The sequence below is a fragment of the Falco rusticolus genome, chromosome 17, assembly GCF_015220075.1.
Source record: "Falco rusticolus isolate bFalRus1 chromosome 17, bFalRus1.pri, whole genome shotgun sequence".
Classification (NCBI taxonomy): domain Eukaryota; kingdom Metazoa; phylum Chordata; class Aves; order Falconiformes; family Falconidae; genus Falco; species Falco rusticolus.
Genome location: NC_051203.1, coordinates 4,354,561 through 4,374,204, shown reverse-complemented (window position 1 = coordinate 4,374,204; position 19,644 = coordinate 4,354,561). Strand labels below are relative to the sequence as shown.

Sequence of the window (19,644 nt, the reverse complement as noted above, 5' to 3'; positions counted from 1 at the left end):
TGATTCGCAAATCTATTTCACTGCAGAGTATCGGATGGAGGCGGGTCCTCCCAGCATATGATTTTGGTAGGTTTTTTTAACCATCCTGAGCTAACCTTATGTAAAGATATAAAGAAAGGTGCCCGAACTGCTTTAATCAGATTCCTGGAGTTAAATGAGTGTCCCCTTTGACATTCATTGTTACTATCGGCTTTCCCTCTTTATGAAGAGCTAACAAAGGTTTCTGCAGCTTTTGCACTTGCATTTTTGCGTGTATCCTATCCAGCTATGCAACTCAATTCTTTTGATTGCGTTCCCTTTTGCTGCTAGCTCAACTTATTTCTGAATAACCTGAATATAACTCCCTAAAATTATTTATTAACTGTAAATACCATTATAGCACTTTTTAAAAACAAGGCTCAGCGAGATACGTCTCTCTGTATCTCTCAGTGGAACACATACAGTAGAGAATGTGCCTCTACCAACAGGGAGTTTGATCATCCCATTTCTAGCTGATTGCAGGAGAAGTTTGTCTTGACCTGATAAATACCTGGCCCACACCTGCGTGTTGTAAGTTAAACGCTTCCCTGGCTCTCCTGTGGGCTCTGGCTAGGTTACATCGCAAAGAGCAGCAGCGTAAACCAAAAGACTTGTATAAATGATGACAGGTCTCTTAGCTACCGGTTGATGTGCTAAATTTGAAGTGACATTCTTCTATAATAGTAACAGAACCCCTTTTTACTGGCAGTAAGAGGCAAGAGAATACTTCTGAGGGCTTTTATAGGGTCTTCCACCTCCTTCCCAAACACCGATGCTAATTCAGCATCACGACACCCCAGGGAGGGCTGCGTTATCCCCGAGCCTGACACCAGGAGGGTGGCACAGAGACCCCCACATTGCCAGGGAGCCGCTTGTGCACCTCGATTCCTGAGCCTGTGCCACCTCCAGCTCCTCGCAAAGCCATTCCCAGAGTGTTGGGATCTCTTTAAATTTTGCCTGTGCCTGTTATTAATCCTGGCTCTGAGCAAGATGCGGGGAAGGTCCTAGTAGGGTTAGAGGGGTTAGAGGAAAAGGAAAGCGCAGTACCCAACTCCTGCTTTGTGGTGGCTGCCGGAGCCCTCTCTGTAGCTGCTGTGGTGGCGACGGTGGTGGCGGGTAGAGTAGTGGCGGCTGTAGTGGTGGTGGTAGTTGTGGTGGTGGTAGTTGTGTCGGTAGTTGTGGTAGTTGTGTCGGTGGTGGTAGTTGGGGTTGTTGTAGTACTGGTTAGACCGACTGTAGTTGGAGGTGGCCCAGTTGCAGCTGGGAGAGGGAAACACTGGCTTTTTAGACGAGGTGGTGTCTCCTCGGGGCTTGCACTCGCCATCCCCGACGTGCAGGCACACGAGAAGGCAGGGCAGCACAGCACAGAGCGGGGGGACCGCGGAGGGAAGCAGCAAACAGCACTGGGAAACACGAGGCTTTTCCCGTCCCCATGTGGGGATGGCCACGCGCCCAGCCGAGGGGCACGGAGCGATGCTGGGGATGCAGAGGGGGCAGCAAGCGGGGGGCTGCTCCTGTGCACCCCCCCCCGCCTGCGCCCACGGTTTGGTCCCTTTCCCAGGGCCGAATGACCTGCTTCTCTTTGCTCCGCCGCGCCGGTGCCCCCCCGCCACCCTGGGCTTAAATCGCATGGAGGGCATGGACGGAGGCAAGCGAGGGGGGTTTGGGGGGTCCTCCCCCATTGTCCCCCTGTGGAGAGCTGCGCTGAGAGCACTCAGGGCTCCCCGAAATAAGAAACAGGATTTATCTCTTAAGAGAACATCATAATCCCATTTGTAGTGTGCCAGGCAAGCCACAATGACGTGAATTCAGCAGCCCCTGGGCTAAACCTCCAGCCTTTTCGAGCTGCCAGTTCAGCTCGCAGCTTCTCAGCTGCTTCCTTCCTGGCTCATCTCCGCACTAATACTGGTACTGAGTCTGGTGATGGAGCAGCTTTAGCATCAGCCTGGATTTTAGCTCATCGGTATGTGATGGATGGTGCTTTGCCATCACTGCCCCTCACAATTTACATTCCAATTAGGACAAAGGGGTTAGTACATCCCAAGCTGTCCAGGGGGGATGTCTGAGCAATTTGTTTTCTAAATAGCCCCATCCACGTCCCACCTGTGCTGTGTTTCCAGAGCAAAAGGGTCAATGTGCATGTTACACAGCCCCCCGCAGTGTGGTTTGAGGGGGTCCTGAACACCACCAAAGCGGGGAGTGTGTTGGCTTGGGCCTGAAAACCTGCCAGCAGAAAACGCAGCTGAAATGCTGCTTAAACTGCCTCAGGTAAATGACCAGAGATTTACCCTGCGGTGCTTGCATTAAATTATATTTACTTGCTCTCACTGTAGGTCAGGGGATTACAAATCCCCCCCGTTAGGCAAGTGAAACCAGCTATTTTAAATATGACCCACAAACCAGAATAGCTCTAGGAAAGCACTTTAAAAGGTGTCCCAGAGCCAAGCCAGGGCTTTCTTTTTCACCAAGTCCATCCCTGAGGAGGACCAACCCCCAAACCCTCAACCCTCCCAGAGGTCCAAAAGCAGAGAAGAGCAGTAGGTCACTCAGTCCATCTCCCTACCAACTGCAGCTGCAATAAAACCACAGTTACCGGCACATCCCGAAAACACCAGCCCACCCCAACGTGTGCCCAGAAAACACCAGCCCACCCCAGTGTGTGCCCAGAGAGCAGCCCATTCTCTCCGCGGCGGCACCAACGCAGCATCGCAGCCAGCCTCATGCAGCAGTGCAGCCACAGCAGTGCAGCCACCCAAACACAGCACCCGCCTCGCGCAGCCCATCACCAGCCGAGGGGCGAGCGGGGGTGTGCGGCCACGGGTGGGAGATACTGAGGACGGGGAAGGGAGCCAGGCTGAGTGGGGAGTGGCACGGCTTTGTCCTCGGGTGTTTGTAGCTGGCAAAGCCCTATCCGACCTGGCCCAGCCACGGCGATGGGGGCGTTAGGGCGTTTTGCTGTTTGGCGTTTCTTTCACCCGGTTACCGATCAAGGGCTTTGCTGTGTCCTAAGGCTATAAATTAGAAAAGCCTTTCTTGGGTTGAGATGTATTTACACCCATCTTTGCTGATTCATAGCGGTTTTTTGGAAGGTTAAGAGATTAGTGTCACTGGGTTAATGTCACCATTAACCCGATTAAGCTGCAGCTCCTCCACGGGTTTGCAATGTGCACAACCAAACGGTGCCATAGACACTAGTTATTAGCTAATGCACTCTCAGCATTTTCCCTGTGAATCCCTGGCTCCTTTCTAAGGAAAACAGGACCCAACAAGGCACAAAGGATCGTGCTGAAAGGCAGGAGCTGGTGGAAAACCTAGTACGACCCCCCAGCTCCCAGGCCTGATAGATGTCTCTGCATCGTGCCTCTCCCGCACAGCACCATCGAGGACTGGCTGCATCACCTAGCACTACTGTAATGGCTTGAGCAGAAGGAGAGATTCAGCTGTAATGCTTCTCTAGACCCTAAATACGAAGAGATTATCTGCGATAAGTCAAAGCTTTGCTGTCCCTCATGTAGGGTATGGTCTTTATGTATTACATGCAGATACGCATGCACGCAGGTGAAGCTGCAGTGCCAAGACCCTCCTGGATGCTGCACTGACTGTAGCAATTCAGCACGGGGCTGAGCTGTGCTGCTCAGCTCCGGCCAACAGCAGTGCCAGGCAGGATTTGCCCACACCACCCTAGCTCTAGTGGAAGCCATCCCCGAGAGTGGAGCTATCATTGCATCAGGGTAACACGGCTCGCTCCTGAGCGGGTTTCTGCATGAGATCGAGGAAGGGGTGTCAGGTAAAAATGATCCTGGCAGGCCTAGGAACAGGTGTAAAATGGGACTGGGTGAGTCTGGAAAGCAGTGGTTCAGAGGGGGGAGGATGGGGAGAGCACTGATGGGTAGCACCGTGCCGTAGAGTGGGAGCGGGTGGTGGGAAGGCAGCACCGCGGCCGGCCAGGGCTCCCGCAGCCATGGGCAGATTTAGTCCTAAGCTGCCCCGGGATTCAAAGCTGCAGCCTCATTTGTGTATAAATATGAAATGTATGCGGGAGAAAAGCTCAGCTGGGAGATTTGGGGGAAAGAAGATAAGGGTCATTCTCTAGATTTTGAAATCCATCCCCTAATGAGAGCTGATTTCTGTCAGGGGGGAGATAAAGGCAGTCTTTGACAGAGATCAGAGCGCTCCGGCATCCCCCAAAGAAGAGGGCACCCCACTGGGGGGGTGGCAGGGAGCAGCCTGCGTGGGGCCATGGCCCATCCTGGGGGTCCCCGGGGGTCCCCTGCTCACTGCCCACTGCCTCAGGGCTAATTAAGGAGTGACAGATCACTCCTCCTGGCTGCAAAAGGGGGGGACAGGGGGGGTGCCACTGCTCCTTTTGAAAATCTAGAAATCACACACATCCTTCTAAAAACGTGGTTGCAATACTCTCTCTGGTATAACATTTCTGAGCTTTGTGGAGTAGCTGGATTTATTTTTCTGCGTTGAGCTTCGCTGAAGGGCTTTGGCAGCAGTTGCCTCAAGTTTAGGGACAGGGCTGAGCATCTGGCGTTTGTGTGATGGGGAAAAAAATTTCCCCCCTCTGAAAGCAGGAAGGGGCTGCTGCCTTCCCAAATTCAGGGCAGAGCAGCAGGCTGCAAACCCGTGTTCCAAGAAGGCTTGAAATTGCCCCAGTACACCCAGGAAACCCAGAGGAAAAGCCAGCACCAGTGATTCCCATTCTCTTGCTCCCACCCTAGCCTAGCCCATCTTCCTGGAAACATCTAAAGGACCATCCAGCCCATTAACAGGCCCCATCTTTGCAAGGCAAATTGCTTTTTCTGTCTGCAAGATGCATTACCCTTTCAGGTAATGGAGATGGAGACCGAGGGGCACGGTGGGGAGGAGATGGGCTGTTATAATGGACAGGCGATGCAGCGGTCTGGCTGTAGCAATTAATAGACTTAAGTAACGAGAGATGCTTGCAGCAGGACGGCCATGCTCTTTGCTGCAGCTTGGCTCCTAGGACTGTGAATGGACCAGTAAAAAAAAAAAAAAAAAAAAAAAAAAGAGGCCAAACCTTATGCAAAAAGTGTGTGAGGCTCAGATTAGAAAAAAAAAAAACAAACGAGAGGAAGAATCATAAAAGCAAAAGGGGGATATTTAAAGAGGGAGCCTCTTAAGAGAGGGACTCAGGTCCTGCTCCGAGTAGTGTCACCGCTCAGGGGTTAATTGCATGGGTTTTTTGCAAAATACAGGAAACAATACGCATCCATACTGCATCTTTAATTATTTAAAGATGCTTTTAATGTGTTGTTGGGCTGTAGTAACAGCTTTCCCTTGGGTGTGTCTGCAAAATAATTAGGCTTGGAGAAATTTGATTAATTTTTCATGAATTTTGATGATTAGCCAAAATACGTTTTCAGAGATTTGGGTGGTTCTTTTTCTTCTCACCCTCTCCCAGATTTTAACAACAGAAGGAAATTGTAATGGCTTTACCATAAAGTGTTCCAAATCTGATGATAGCTGTAAGAAATTCAAGAATAGAAAGGAGCGATTGAGCAACCGCTAAAAGAGAGGGGTCAGCAGTTCTCCCTGCTGTCTGTTTCTAAAACGAACAATAGGATCTTTCTCCTCCGCTTCCTAATTATGGAGACACAAGAAGGGAACAGAGAAAAGTCAGTGTTTTTTCCTTAAAGCCTAAGACCGATACTCTTTATGGTCTCTGAAGAAGTTTTTCCATACACAAGGGTAGTATAGGATATGTGTTTGCTTTTTTTTTCTCATTCATAGCATAAATGAGAGCCCTTTTTAGATGTCCTCTCTTCCCGTATCACCTCTCCCTTTGTCCAGGTCTGGCTTAGGAAAGGTAAAGCCTTTCTTAAGTAAAAGTCCCTGCATTTCACTTTGATGTCATCAAGCTGGTCCAGTTTCTCACACACATACAAAACAGCTATGACCCTGTATATGTCAGGTTACCCTGAAAAAAAAGACTTTTTTTTTTTTTTTTTTTTGTGCCAGCAGCCCCCAGCAAAGAGTGTTTTACTGCAATTTAAGGCAACTTTCATTGTGAATCCATAAAAATCTACAAAATCTAGGTCATTAAGTGGAGATGAATCTACCGAGAAAGGTCAAGCAGTATTTCAATGGAACCCCGTACTTGTCGGGAAGAGAAACAGCCTCTCGGGACAAAAACCGCTCAAGTTGTGTAACAGCTCCCGCCCCCGCCCCATGCCCTAACGAGAAATGACATCCAGCTCAAGAGCAAGACGAAGATTTGTGCTGGATCTTGGTAGGGCTCCCACTGCCTTGATTTCTCCGGCTGAAGCCTCGCACGATGAGGAGGCTGAGTGCGCCTGAGTTAGTGCTGAGCAACCTACTGCTCCACTTACTGACTTTCAGACTTCTTTCAGCTCTGGCATACCGTTTCTCTTTACTGTTTCTCCTAGCAGAAGGTAAAAAACAGAGGTGGGGGACACCAGCGGGCTCTGTTTTTGCAGAATTATCCTTTAAATGGCAAATAATTCATCTAGCTTTCAGTAGTATAAGAAATCATGCCTGAAATGATATGATGCTGGAAGGCTAAAGAGATGGCGTTGTGTTTTCAAAGTTCAGCAATATCCACCGCAAGTAGAAAAGTACTTTAGAAGTTGATCCTGATCCATGAAGAAAATCTGGATTCTTGTGGATAAGCTAAGCCCTGGCTGAAGTACAAGCTGTAGCAGCAAAACAGCCTTCCCGGACTCGGAGGATAGAGATCCCCTAAGCCAAAAGGTTACATTTGTTTTCAGTGTCCCACCACCCAAAGCAGACCAATCTGTTACCCCCTTTTTCTTTCTTTTTGGTAGAGAAAAATACAGTAAGAAAAAGATTGGCATCTAATCAGAAAGGAAAGGGGGAAAAAAGCAAAATTATTGGGAGGAGAGACATCACTGCAACGAAATAAAAGGAGGAGAAACATCTATGAGGTAGGAAAGCAAAACCTACAGGTGCAGAGAGCAGGTCCTGCACTTGTATCACTTGGGAAGAGTCTTCTCTAAGAAGCTGTTCCTCCTCGGGAAGCCCCGGCAGCCCCGGGGCCGTGTCCAGCAAAGGCAAAGCACGACCTCTTACAGAGCCCTTGGTGCGGGGCAAACCAGTGCTGTTGCTCCAGACCAAAAGCTTTTCCGCAGCATTCAGGGTGCGTTCGGGCTGGCTGCACTCCCTACCCTGCCGCTAGCCCCCCTCTGAGCTTGGTCCCGGGGCCGGCCCCGCTGCTGAAATCGTGGCTCAAAGGCAGGGAGAGGGGGAAAGTCATAGCTGCAGCTTTTGTAAGAGGTGGGCGTCCTTTGGGCAACTAGAAGTTCTGCTTTATGCTTTGGACTTTGCCGCTGGGTAACTGGGGATTTGGGTTCCCTTGAAAGCAGGTAGAGGCGCCGCCCCCGTTACAAGAAAAGGTTTCTCTTTGCTTCAATGCTGCTGTAGGAATACGCAATCGAGGGCAAAGCCAGCAATAGCCTCGCATGCAGACATGCACAGCTGTGGCACAAACATTGTCCTTAACCCTTTCAATGGGCACCTGGAAACAAAAGGATTCTCCTGTACGAAAGCCCTGGCAGCCCTACAAGAACTGTGGGGAGGTGTGTGGCGTGTGGTGCCCGTGTGCTGCAGCACAGACCTGTGGAACAGGTATAAAATGGGATTTTATATGTTGCCAGCAGCAGCAGCCCAGCCTCTCGGGTGTAAAAATGCAGCTTAAGTAGGGCAGAGCAGGGGTGCAGGATGGGCACCGCCGAGTCAGGGCTGGCTGGTAAACGTGCTGTTTTGCAGGGCAGGGATGTTGGGGCTTAAGAAAGGAGAGGGCTTTGTGCAGATCTGGTGTTAAAAAACCTCTTTAACAGGGCAACTTCACTCTTATTTTTGCTTGTTCAGTCTGTGGCAGTGACAGCGTTTGGTGGGGTTGGCGATCCTGAGGCATCTAGGAGGCTGTAAAGCGCCGCTCAGAGATATTTTGCTCTCTGCAGCCCCTCCTGTGGAGCCTGCCCTTGTCCCTTCTGCCTGTGGGGCTTCGTTTTTACCCGCCGTCATTCCATATGCCCAATTTAGACTCCTGAGGCTTCACCTTCCCATTGAAAGGGTTAATGGAGTGCATGCTTAATTGCCAGCACACGCGAGAGAGCAGAGTGGAGTGAGCCTTGCCCCATGCCTGTTACCTCCTCCAGCTGGTACGGTACCTGGGGTTGGCGTGGCTTCAGAGGGCAGCGCCAAGGATAGAGAGGGGAATACGAAGAGAGCATAGAAGAGAAGGGAAGAGAAAACAGAGGAATATATAAAACAACCAGAACACACCAACAAGAGACTGGGGACCACTTGCACAGCACCACCAGAGACTTGAGAGAGAGGGAGTAAATGCATTAGCCACAACCCGTCACCCTCCTGCGCATCAGAGCCACTCGCAGAGAGCAGGGATGTCTCCGTGGAGATGGAGATTACCAGTTAAACACACCAGCTCTGCAGCAGAGATGCCAGTGGTGGTGGTTAAGCAGGGTGCTTAAGCAGGTGCTGATATCTAATCCCAGCAAGGACCAGTTTTGACACTCCAGATTTCACCTTTTTCTGGTGAACGCAATTTTTCTGGTGTAATTCTAACATCAGTGCTCGTCCTGCCCTGTGGGGGTTGAAGCCCATGGTGCACAACATCAGAGAGATGTATTTTATTTAAACTTCTCAGGCGAGTGAGTCTGGCAAGCAGAAAACAACCTCTGAATGTATTAATGGGTTTAATTCTCTTAATCTGCCTTTTTTTTCTTTTTTTTTTTTAATTCCAAACTCATCTTTTGTGTAGCCTTACAGCAGGTACCTTCATAGCATTTAATGTTGCACATCGTGCTCACACGCCTGTCGTTAGCAGGACCCGCCTGTGTCCTGTTGTCTCAAGTTTTTACGTCAAACTTTGCCTTATTTCTATCACTTCAGACCGTATACTAATTTTTTCTTGCTGCTCCCCACCCCCACCCCCACCCCCCCCGCGATTTTTCTTTGCTAAGCGGCAGCAGCTCATCCCTTCGGCCAGGGCAGGTGGGGAGCACTGGGTGCCACCATCCATCCGTGTCCCCAACCCTGCGGACAGGGGACCTTACCTTGTCACGCTGGCACACGCTGTACCTGCTATCTCCTGATACAAAGCGGTTAAGCAATATACAACAGTGGTTGGTTACGGCTATTATTTGGCTGGGCTCTGCTAACAGGCGCTGTTACCAGTGTATAGAAACAAACCCAGTAAAGCAAATGGTTTTTTTTTTTACATGAAACAACTCAACTATTGACTATCAGCACCGACAACTTCAATCCGCTCCCTGTGCTCTAACAGTTGGTTCGGCAAAGCTCCTTTTTAAAGCAATGACGTGCCCCCTCTCACGTTTGCCAGGGTGTAACTTAGTGGGTTTTTTTTTTTCTCCTAGCATATGCAGCCCCATCTCCCATCCTGTCACGTAAATTAGCAATGCTGGAGCCCACCTAAGAGGTGTCAAGAAGCATTTCATTTCCAATGGGTCATCAGCAGGAATTGCTTTTGCTACTTAGAGCCATTAGTTGGGGAGGGGGAGATGGGGGAAAGGAGACAAAAAACTCCATTAAATCAGAGCGCTAACCAAATCATAGGTCTTTTAGCAATTGCTAAAGAAAGGAAAGAGCCAGCTTTTGTCTCCCCGAGTTCCCTCAGGGCTCCTGAACTTTCACTTAGTTTGATGAATGTCTCACAGTGGGCATTTTATCCGATTATGAATCCGGGAGGTGGGGATTTGCTGGGGAGGGGTCAGGTCAGCTGCTGATTGTGGGGTGACAGGGAGGTGGCACCGTAGCCCCTGTCTGGGGTTCACTGCCTGGAGGATGCAGCTGCAGCATCCCCTTCGAGCCACGTCAGAGTCACCCGTCTCTGCCCCGAATCAGCTGCGGAGAGTGCAGAGGGGCAGAGCGAGAGGAGAGCAAGGTGCCCTCCTGCTCCAGGGCACGTGAGGAAGACCAGTGGCTTGGGGGGCAGCATGATGGTCCCCTGGAGCACAGGACAGTCCCCCCTGTCCCCTCTGCATGCAGCATTTCTGCTGCAGTATTGGGTCCTGGCCAGTCTATCTAGCTGTGCACCAGTTACTGTCTTGTACCGGTGGCTCTGTTGCCCACCTGAGTCTCTGACCTGCGCTTTTTGGCTCATACGTGTACCGTCGCCCCCCCTAACCCCTCAGCAAAGCCAGAAGCTGTTGCTGCTCACATACCTTCGTTCAGCAAGGCTGGTGACTCCTCCACCAGGGTTTCTCCTTCTCCCACCTGGGTCCGTGCGCGCAGGAAGAAGCGATAGCGCGAGATGGGGTCTGTCCTCTGCAGTGTGAACCTTGTCTGATTGGGAGAGAAGTTCTCTACCAGGGTTCGGCCCGTTTTGGATCCGTTAACTGGGGAGGAAAGGCAGGTCGTGGTGGCTTTAAGCGTGGTTTCAGAAAGACGCTGCGCTATCTGCCTCAGCACCTTGCCCCCAGGACCGACCTGCCGTCGGTGTGGGGCAATGTGCTTAGAGCTATAGCTGCTGTTCAATACGCTTCATCGAGGGCGGTTAGTGACTTAGTGGCGGGGGGGACTTGCTAACAGGGACGTTCAGGGTTGTACAGGCGGTCGGGGGAAGGCACAGCAGAGTGCCGGGGTCTTGTGCCGCCCCAGGCACCATGCTGGGCTCTACAGAGTGTGCTGCACTCTGGGCAGCACCTCTTTGACAGCTGGGAGCTTGTGTTTGAGTGAGCACAGAAACTACTCAGACTGAGCTTACAGGTCTTGCTAAATCAGAGCTCAAACTTGTTTCCCTGCAGTGGTGGAGTGTGGAGAACTGCTGAGCACCCGCCACGCTCCCTGCTCCACGGCTCCTCTCCCACACCAGCCTGTCTCACCTTGCCATCACACAACTCACAGAATCCAAAATCTCCACTTCCTTACGGAGAACTTTCTGGGCTAGGTGAGGAGGTAGCTAGCAGTGAGGAAAATATTTCGTGACTTAATTATTATCACTAAGAAGATAACATGTGGAACGTACAGGCTTGATATCTAAGGTTGTATCCTGTGAGGACTCCATTGGGATGTTCTGGGTGATCCCACTCCAGATTGATGATTTCCAGATTTGGCTGTCGGATTCTTAAATACCTGGGGGAGCTGGGCACTTGGGAGGAGGATGGGACCAGGAAGGAGAAGGAAAGAAGAAAAAACATACAAGATAACATACCTTACAATACTGTATACATCGCAGACTGGCTGATACACTCCGGACACTTATAAATACAGACACACACACAGGTAACACACACACTAAAAGTCAGAAGCCGACTGAACAAGAATCTGTGCCAGAAACCATCTGCCAGCCCGGGGTTTTCAGCAGCGTGAGCGCAGGGAGCAGAAACCAGAGCAGCTCTGCATGCAACCCCAGCCCCGGCAGCAGCGTGCTGCGCTGCGCTCGCTGGGTACCGCACCCGCGGAAGATGCTACAGCCGTGAAGCGGAGCTGCGACACAGCTCAAGTCCCATTTCTGCCTGTTGTACACGTACTCTGCTGGTCTTGTTTACAGCCCCCACCCAGCCCAACATTTACATCTCATCTGTTTGTCTGTTGGAACGGTGAAAAATAGTATAGCAGCTCCTCCCATGGCAAAGCATCTTTGTGTTATTAATGCCTAGAGATCTGTAAGGGGGAGCTGGTGCATGTGCACAGTGGTCCTTACCCTGAGGAATGGCTGCTTTTATGACTGCTTATTCGAAGCTAGTAAAGGAAGGAAGTCATTATACAGTCCTGAATTAAATTATTCTCCTGCTTTAACTCAGAATTGCATGTCTAAACTGGGGGAACAACTTGGCTCTCAGATCTGAGAGATTAGTGATTTTTATAATTTTTTCTAACAGAAGTTTTGCAGAATATCATTCAATCTCCTAAATATCAATATATAGCCAACAAAATAGTGGTACAGGAAAAAAAACCACCCCAACAACCAAGTTTCCTTATGACAAGAGTATAATCCACTGTAATTGTTTCAATCGGTGCCACCCATGTGTGAGTTTAGCCACCCCAAATGCTCTGTGCCTCTAGCACGCAGGTAAGCAGCTCAATCAAAAATGCACCTGACTGCAAAACACTCTACTGGAACAAGGTCTTTTCTTTCTAAACAAGCTTAATTATGGCTGATCAATTGAAAATCCTTAGAAAATGGTGGCAGCATCCAAGTGGATGAAGAAAGAGACAGGACCGAGAGATGCTGTTCTTGTGCAGCCGGACTTGTGAAGAGAAAGAGGAGGACCCCGTAGTGTTTTGTGTTAATTGAGACAGGATTTGCTTTAGCCTCTCCTGTTTTCTCCTCTTGCATTTTTATAACATACTGTGCCGAAAACATCTGTGCTGTAGGAAGATTCATTGCCAGCTGAAAGTGCAGCTCCAACAAAAAGTTATTGGTGTGTCTATAAATAGCTCCTGTGACAGCAAGAAAATTAAAATCTCAAGTTCATCCTTGACACAAGCTCTTTAAAACAGAAGAATGAAGTGCTCTTGCCTTAAAAGCCTGACAGGGGTATTAGTGACATCCTTTTGGAACAAAAGTACTTGGGTCTTGGAAAGATTTTACTGCCTTTTACTGAGCGAGATGAATATGTGCACTCCTGTTTCACCGACCCGCAGCACCGGGAGGCGCGGTGACATTTGCAGGTCAGGCAGCAGATCAAGGGCACAGTGCTGTGCCTCTGAAGAGGTTTTGCAAACATTTCTCTTGTTCAGCCTAAGAAATACTTGCTGATGCGTTCAAAGTAACCTGAGTGGGATTTTTAGATCGAGGAGACAGTGCCAGTAGGTAGCTCTTAGGTGTAGCTGCAGAGATGTCACCTGCCCTACGGTGACGAAGGCGTGCAGCAGTGCCGTGTGACAGTGATGCTGCCCAGGCTCAGCTAAAAATTATCCCTCGCATCTCCCCAGCAGCATCGCTGCTGACCCCCCCAGGCCTCTCCCAGCACGCACCCGAGGGATGGGTGCCTTGCACAACCCCCCCCCGGGGAACGTACCTCCTTCGGGTGTGGGGAACTCCTTAATTTCACTGCGTGGCCCATCTCCTCTCCCGTTGGTTACAACCATCTCAAGCTTGTAGTTGCTGTAAGGAAACAGCCGGGACACTATGCCCCGGTTTCGGTCTCCAGGAAAACTCACATATTGCCGTTTTTTGGAGACCCACAGGTTCTTCAGCAAACTACTGTCTCTCCAGAAATAGGCCTTCAAGAAACATGCATGGCAAGTGAAGCTTTTCCCATTTAAGTGCAATTGTTTGTTTTTTCATTAACAAAGCATAGCAAAACGTTGCCTTTCCAAAGAGCAGCTCTGGGCTGCAGAAGCCTTTTAGAGTAATTAATGAAGCTCCACATCCCTCCCCCCCAGCCAGGCAGGTCAGTGGTGTTACTGGAGGAAGAGGCTGAGCAGAGGGTTAAGTGCTTACCAAAGGTCACAGAGCAAAACCACTAAGCTCAGACTACAAAGAGCTGTTTCTGGTTCCCAGGTGCTAGGCAGCGAGTGACTTTCTACCCAGAGTAGCACCGTAGCGGTGTGCAAGGGAAGATGCATCCAGGCACAAAGGAAAGCCTGAACTTGGAAAGTCTCCCATTCGAAGCCCCGACTGTAAATCTTATTTCATGCAGAAAGAAGATCCATTCAGAAAATAAACCAGAATGCCAGAGCAGAGGCAGCACAAATGAAAGCCGGACCTAGGGAGCTTGCTTTATGCCCAGCAGATTATTTGATTTGAAATGCTGGAACTGTTCGCAGGACACGTGCTTTTGGTAATGTCTTAAACTCTGATAGAAGGTGCTCTCTGCAGACTTTTGCTTGTTGTGAATAGGGTCTGTCCTTCGTAATAAACGCTATGTTATTTTACCTTAGCCGTAAATATCCAATGTTAAAAGAAAAAAAAGAAAAAAAAAAAACCAAACCAACAAACCAAAACACAACAGGATCCATCATGCTGTCTTTAGTTGCCAGTTAGTACGAACCGCTGGGTTTAGGCTTTGCAGAGGTTGGTGTTCATTAAAAGATGATGTGGGTACTTTGGGGATGACACAAAAACCAGCCTGTCTGTACTTGTCTGAGGTTGATTTCCCCCTGAACCAGCCAGCCCATGGTTCTGGGGAGCTCTAGAGCTAGAAGGCACCTTGCTGCATGGGTAGGACCCCCAAGTCCCTCTCTGGGTGCACAAGGGCAGCCCCGCTTGCTTTTTGAGCACCCCAGCCCAGCCCTGAGCTCTGGGGGAGCAACAGGAGATGTCCCCAGCCCCGTCCAGGCACCACAAAGAGCAAACCAAGCCCCTTCGTTTCTGGTGAGGCTCCAGAGGAGACCTCAGCCTCCGTGTCCCCATCCAGCCATATCCACTTGGGACGGCAGGAGGAGAGTTTTCTGTCATCCCCGTCGCAGGCGGCTCCGTCACCGGGGCCACCCCGCCTTGTGAGAAGGTTAGCTGTATTAATAGTCAGTGCCGAAGAGATTTGGGTTTGCTCACTCTGTACTCCTTGAGCTGTCCCTGGATGGTGTCCAGGTGCACTCGGGTCCAGGTCAGAGCAATGGCAGTGCTGTTTAAAACTCTTATCCTAACATCTGTGGGCGCAGCCTTGGGATCTGAGCGTTCAGGGATAAAGCAGAGTGTACGTTAGGCACCCAGCAGTACCCTGGAGGGTCAGACAGACGGACGGACACCCCTCTGCCCCCCTTGCCATGGTTTTCCCATCGCAGCATGGCCAGGCTGCTGCAGACGGGGCAAGCAGCAGCTCCATGCCCCAGCTCTGGCATCTTCTGGCTGCTCTGTCTGCTGGCAGCGTTTCATAGGTATGATCACCTCCTTTTCTCCCTCCTTAAGTTCAGTTCCTGAGGATTTCCAAACTGGATAAAATAAAACAGCAGCAACGGGCCAGTTCCCAGCTTCTTGCCCCCACCTGGGGTGAGCAAACCCCCTAAGCATGTGAATACCCAGAACAGCAGCACCAGCACCTACCTCTGCCCCCGTGCTTTCTCCCCAACATGTGCATGCTTGAAAAGTTGACTATTGTCACTGCTTCCACAGGAAGGGGGGAAGGAAAAAAAAAGCACAAAAACCCCCAAACAAAAAACGTTTCATCAGCCAGCCATCACAAGAATGGTCGTGCTCCAGTTTATAGCAGGGCTTCCTTCCTACACGCCAGGCAGGGCTCTCCCTCTCCGAGTGAAGGGTCCTGGCAAATCCAGCCCCCTCCCACTGTGCCCAGCTGGCCACCGTTAGACCCAGGGGTTACAAAACTACCTGTTAGTTCCACCTCTGTTCATTTGAATTTGGTCAGAACCTGGTGTAGGTCCGCTGGGTTTATTACCTCCTCTTTGCAGCTCACCTGCTCATATGTAGAAATCTGCAGTTATTTGTGAAGGAGTTCAGGGGCTACTTTTTTTTTGTTTAGTTGTTTTTTTGACTTGTCCCAGCCTCGGGATACAGGCAGGACCACATTTGTGTCTGGGATGTGATATGGCAACTTTGGGCTCCCTGGTTTACCTCCATATAAAGCGCATGTGTGGGCTTGTTCACATCCTCCCAAACCTCAAAATTATTACACACTTTTCCAACTGAAAGTGGGAAAGAAGACCCTGGTAGCGCAGAGACGACAGTGCAGCCGGGTGCTTGTGGAGCTTTTTTGGTGACAGCCTCTCAGCTAGGTCCAGCTCTGCTCCCGGTGCTCAGCTCTTACCCTGACTCCCCCCATTCCTGCCCATTTTCCTTCCCGTTGCCCTGTCTCCGCTGGGAGAAGATGCCCAGAAGAGAAGGCGTCACGCGTGCTCCCTCAGCACAAGATCGCCGATTTGCTCGTAATTACTGTGCCCCATTTTTGTGCCCCTTTGACTTCCAGCCTGGAGACACGGATGGTTAGCTGGCTTATCTGCCTTCCTTCTTGGTACTTCTAAAGTCACACAGCCAGGGCCCCCCCACTCCTGCTGCAATTCGAGGAACTGACACCTATTTCTTTCAAAACAAAGCTGCTGGCAGCAAACCGCATGATCCTAACTGGGTAAGGATAAGCGCCATTGAGAGTGTCGGATGCTACAGGCGCAGACAGTGATCCCAGTAGCCCAGAAAGAAGGTGAAAGGGTTAAACGAGGTGGCTGCTGTTCTGGTGACCAGGTGGGAAGTTTTAAAGAAAGAAAAGCTGAGCCAATGGTGTGTTGCAAATAGGAGCCTGAGCTGGGGCTTTGTCAGGGAGGCACAAGAATCCAGTCCCGGATGAACCAAGGCCACTCATAGCACCTCTCCTCTGAGATGAACTCAGCTCTCTACAGATATCAGAGGCAAAAAAAAATCATCTGGTTTCTTGGAATACAGTCAGAGTTCATCTGAAGTGAAATCTTACTGTCTTCCACCCTCAGAAGTGTTATCCGAGTGTTACAGAGAGCAAGGGAGAGGCTCAGTGACTTGGGGTCATGCAGGCAGAGCCCCCAGCAGAATCTAACGGCCAAACCTTTTTCTTCCAACACTTGGAACTGGATTTTTGTGCCAAATCAAGCCGAGCTGTGAGCACGTCCTGGGCACAGGTGCCAACCCACTGACCTCAGGTGGGATCCAGCCCCGAAACACTTACGATCTCCGGCTGAGAAAGTACTCACAATCTTCCCCTGAGTAGCCGATGACGGTGTCAGGCTCTGGTGCTCTGCCAAAGTCATTCTCTGCCTGCACTTTGATCTCGTAGGGTACATAGATGGGGGTGTTCCAGACGACGTGCCTTGGCGTCTTCACTGTCTCGTTGTACCAGCTCCCTCGGGGGTCCCTTCGCCTCCATCTCACGATGTACCTGAGGTTGGGCCCATAAGCTTGAGTTGCATTCAGAGGCTTGATAGACCAAAACAGAAAAAGAAAGTGAGAAGAAGAAAGAGCAACTGTATTTCTCTGCCGTGGAGCTCCGAAAAGTTCTGTTCAGCAGCTGGTTCTTGTTTCACGCTCCATCAGCGAATCCCAAAGGAGGTCAGTACTTTTGTTCCCAAAGGGAGACCTACCCAGTCCTTGCCCTCCAGCACCAAGGCAGGACCAAGAACCCTATCCTTATATTCCAGTCTGTACTCCCACTGTAATTCCTACCCTCCATAGCGATGCTGGCTTATTTGTGGATGACACCTGCTGGTGCACGGAGAAAAGCAAGGGCTGGTCTGTAAGCCCTATATGCTCAGCATCCTCCCTAACCTGTATCTGCCATCCAGCATCTTTCCTTGTGCTTAAATAGTGGCAAATTATTGTTCTTATCACAAACCTTCTTCTAGGCACTAACAACGTCCTCTCTTGTAAATAGGTGCATCTTCTGCATTTTATTTATGATCATTAAAGTTTTGATGTTCTGATGTGGTATGATGTGGAGATGCTGTGTTCTCTGTATCTTAGCATCTGTGACCCTAATGGTAAGATGCTGAGTGGCTGTCAAGCACCAAAGAACTCACCGTCCAGGTTATCTCCATGTTGTTTTTTTGGGTCCCTGCACCTTGAACTCCTGTTGGGTTAATTTCAGGACCTGAAATTCACATTTGGAAAAAAAAAAAAAAGGAAAAAAAAAAAAAGCAGGTTTTAATGTTAAAATGACCATTTGAGTGGTTAAAAACCCTTTACTGTGCCAAGCCAAAAGTACTTCCAAGTCAGAAGTTAATGGCCTGATTTTTCCAGAAGTTCCCATTCAGGTTAATAGAACATGAGACTCTGAGCACTCTTGAAAACCAGGCCATTTATTTAGGAGCTTCTTTTTCTTCCTTTTTTTTTTTTTTCCCCCCACTCTCAAAATGTCCTAAATCTTTGAAAGACAGCCATTGTGAAGCAACCTCAGGAGCAAGAGTGACAGTCTGAAAGAAGCAGAGTGATGTCAAAAGCCAACACTAGATGCCAGCAGATACTGCACAAGTGTCTCTGCAATGGTTAAATTAAGAAATGCAGCAAAACCACTGAGTTCCTGTGAATTCCTCATAGGAATATTCCTAAATATTCTGCAATGTACATAGCACTGGGCACACAAACAGAGACCCGAGTCTTGGTTGTGGACTGGAGCACATGGTTTGGGTTGGAAGGGACCTTACAGACCACCCAGTGCCACCCCCTGCCACGGGCAGGGACACCTGCCACCAGCCCAGTTGCTCCCAGCCCCGTCCAACCTGACCTTGAACCCTTCCAGGGATGGGGCATCCACAGTTGCTCTGGGCACCCTTACTAGTGCCTTGCACCCTCATAGCATCAACCTGGGCTCCTGGCCAGCTCTAGCAATGGGCAACGAATTAGCAATTTTGGAACAAAATGCCTTTTGCTTGTGGCCAGTTTATACTTGAGTCTAATTTTCTAAGAGCCTTCTGAGCTTCCTGTGCTCAGAAAGGATGAAAGACTTTCTTTAGAAAGCTTCTCGGTAAGGTGAACCCAGGCTTTCCTTCAGCAGATTCTGCTGGAGCGACCTTTGCATAAATCTTTCCGTTTGAGTTTGGCTGCTCTGCAGGGTATCAGTTGCGGGCTTGAGGATGCGATATATAAAATTACACCCAGCACACGACTGTGTGGACCAGCTCGCTCGTTCCCTCACCTGTGTAAATCTGTTGCTTTTGCAGGGGCTATAATCACACCCCATGAGGGGAGAGCCTACATGGAGGGTGGTGGCCAGATGTGAAGACCAACGTCAAGTCACTATGGCAAGAAGGACTGGGAGGACGATACTTACGTGCCCCGTTGGTCTGGTATCGCTCAGAGGGCATGCTGGGCAGGCTGCTGCCCACGTCGTTCACCGCAATCACCCGAAACTGGTAATTGACGTAAGGAGAGAGGCTCAGGACAGCTGAGTTGACGCTGCCAGGGTATCTGGAGTGGTTGTGCCACATGCCAGGTTGGAACCGGTCCTCTTCAAACTGGACGATGTAGTCTGGGGGAGAGGATGGAGAGGTGGAGTTAAGGGTCAGCTCACAGGGAATTTTCCCTCCACCGTGCAGAAGACAGAGGGAGGGATACGGGGCCGAGGGCCTGGTGGCAGACCTGTGATGGGGCTGTTATTGTCGTCGCCGGGAATCCAGGTCAGCCGCACGCTCCTCTCGGCCAGGTCTGTCAGCTCCAAGTCACGGGGCCGGTCGGGTCGTTCTGTTGGCCGAGTAACAAGACACATCAGGCTGGGATTGTCCCAGGAGCTGGGAATCCCACTTCCCATCGCTTCTCCCAGGAGGGGAAGCCCTGGCCACCTTAGCCCAGACCTGTGAGAGGACACGTGCTCTCCGGCACGATTCACGTCCTGCAGCTCGGTGACCAGTGCAATTTTTAAAATACGTATGTGCTCATGTACTAATTGTGCCTGGCGTTGAAGCCCTACGTGCTCCCTCTACCACTGATGTTACTTGGTGGTGGAAAGTGGAATATATATTTTACACACATACATATATATTTTTTTATATATATAAAGCACCTATCACCATATCGATAAACATTCTTTGGAACCACTCTTGACAGCAGAGGTAAGAACAGGAGTCAGTCTGTTAGTACCTCAGCACTCCTGTTTCCAACCAATTTACAAAAAAAAGAGAAAAAAGCCACAATATTGTGGCTTAGCAGGGGGATAGGTGATCTTACAACAAACTACATGCAGCTGCCCCAAAAAATAAACGCAAACAAATAGA

The 19,644-nt window shown here is 50.0% G+C and overlaps 1 protein-coding gene across 24 annotated transcripts in view; it reads right to left on the bottom strand.

Annotated features, from left to right (window-relative positions):
• Window positions 1-19,644, bottom strand: part of NFASC (neurofascin) — a 97,141-nt gene that overhangs the window by 20,555 nt on the left and 56,942 nt on the right. For 10 of the 24 annotated variants that reach the window (XM_037410316.1, XM_037410323.1, XM_037410320.1 and 7 more), the window contains 10 exons: window positions 19,013-19,114; window positions 18,705-18,902; window positions 17,455-17,525; window positions 16,633-16,855; window positions 14,513-14,628; window positions 13,035-13,239; window positions 11,036-11,158; window positions 10,233-10,406; window positions 8,199-8,213; window positions 1,066-1,278 (listed from right to left, as the gene is read on the bottom strand). In XM_037410316.1, the coding sequence (XP_037266213.1) occupies window positions 1,066-1,278; window positions 8,199-8,213; window positions 10,233-10,406; window positions 11,036-11,158; window positions 13,035-13,239; window positions 14,513-14,628; window positions 16,633-16,855; window positions 17,455-17,525; window positions 18,705-18,902; window positions 19,013-19,114 (1,440 nt within the window). The remainder of the gene's footprint in view (window positions 1-1,065; window positions 1,279-8,198; window positions 8,214-10,232; window positions 10,407-11,035; window positions 11,159-13,034; window positions 13,240-14,512; window positions 14,629-16,632; window positions 16,856-17,454; window positions 17,526-18,704; window positions 18,903-19,012; window positions 19,115-19,644) is intronic. The other 14 variants (XM_037410328.1, XM_037410330.1, XM_037410331.1 and 11 more) reach the window with 5 other exon arrangements.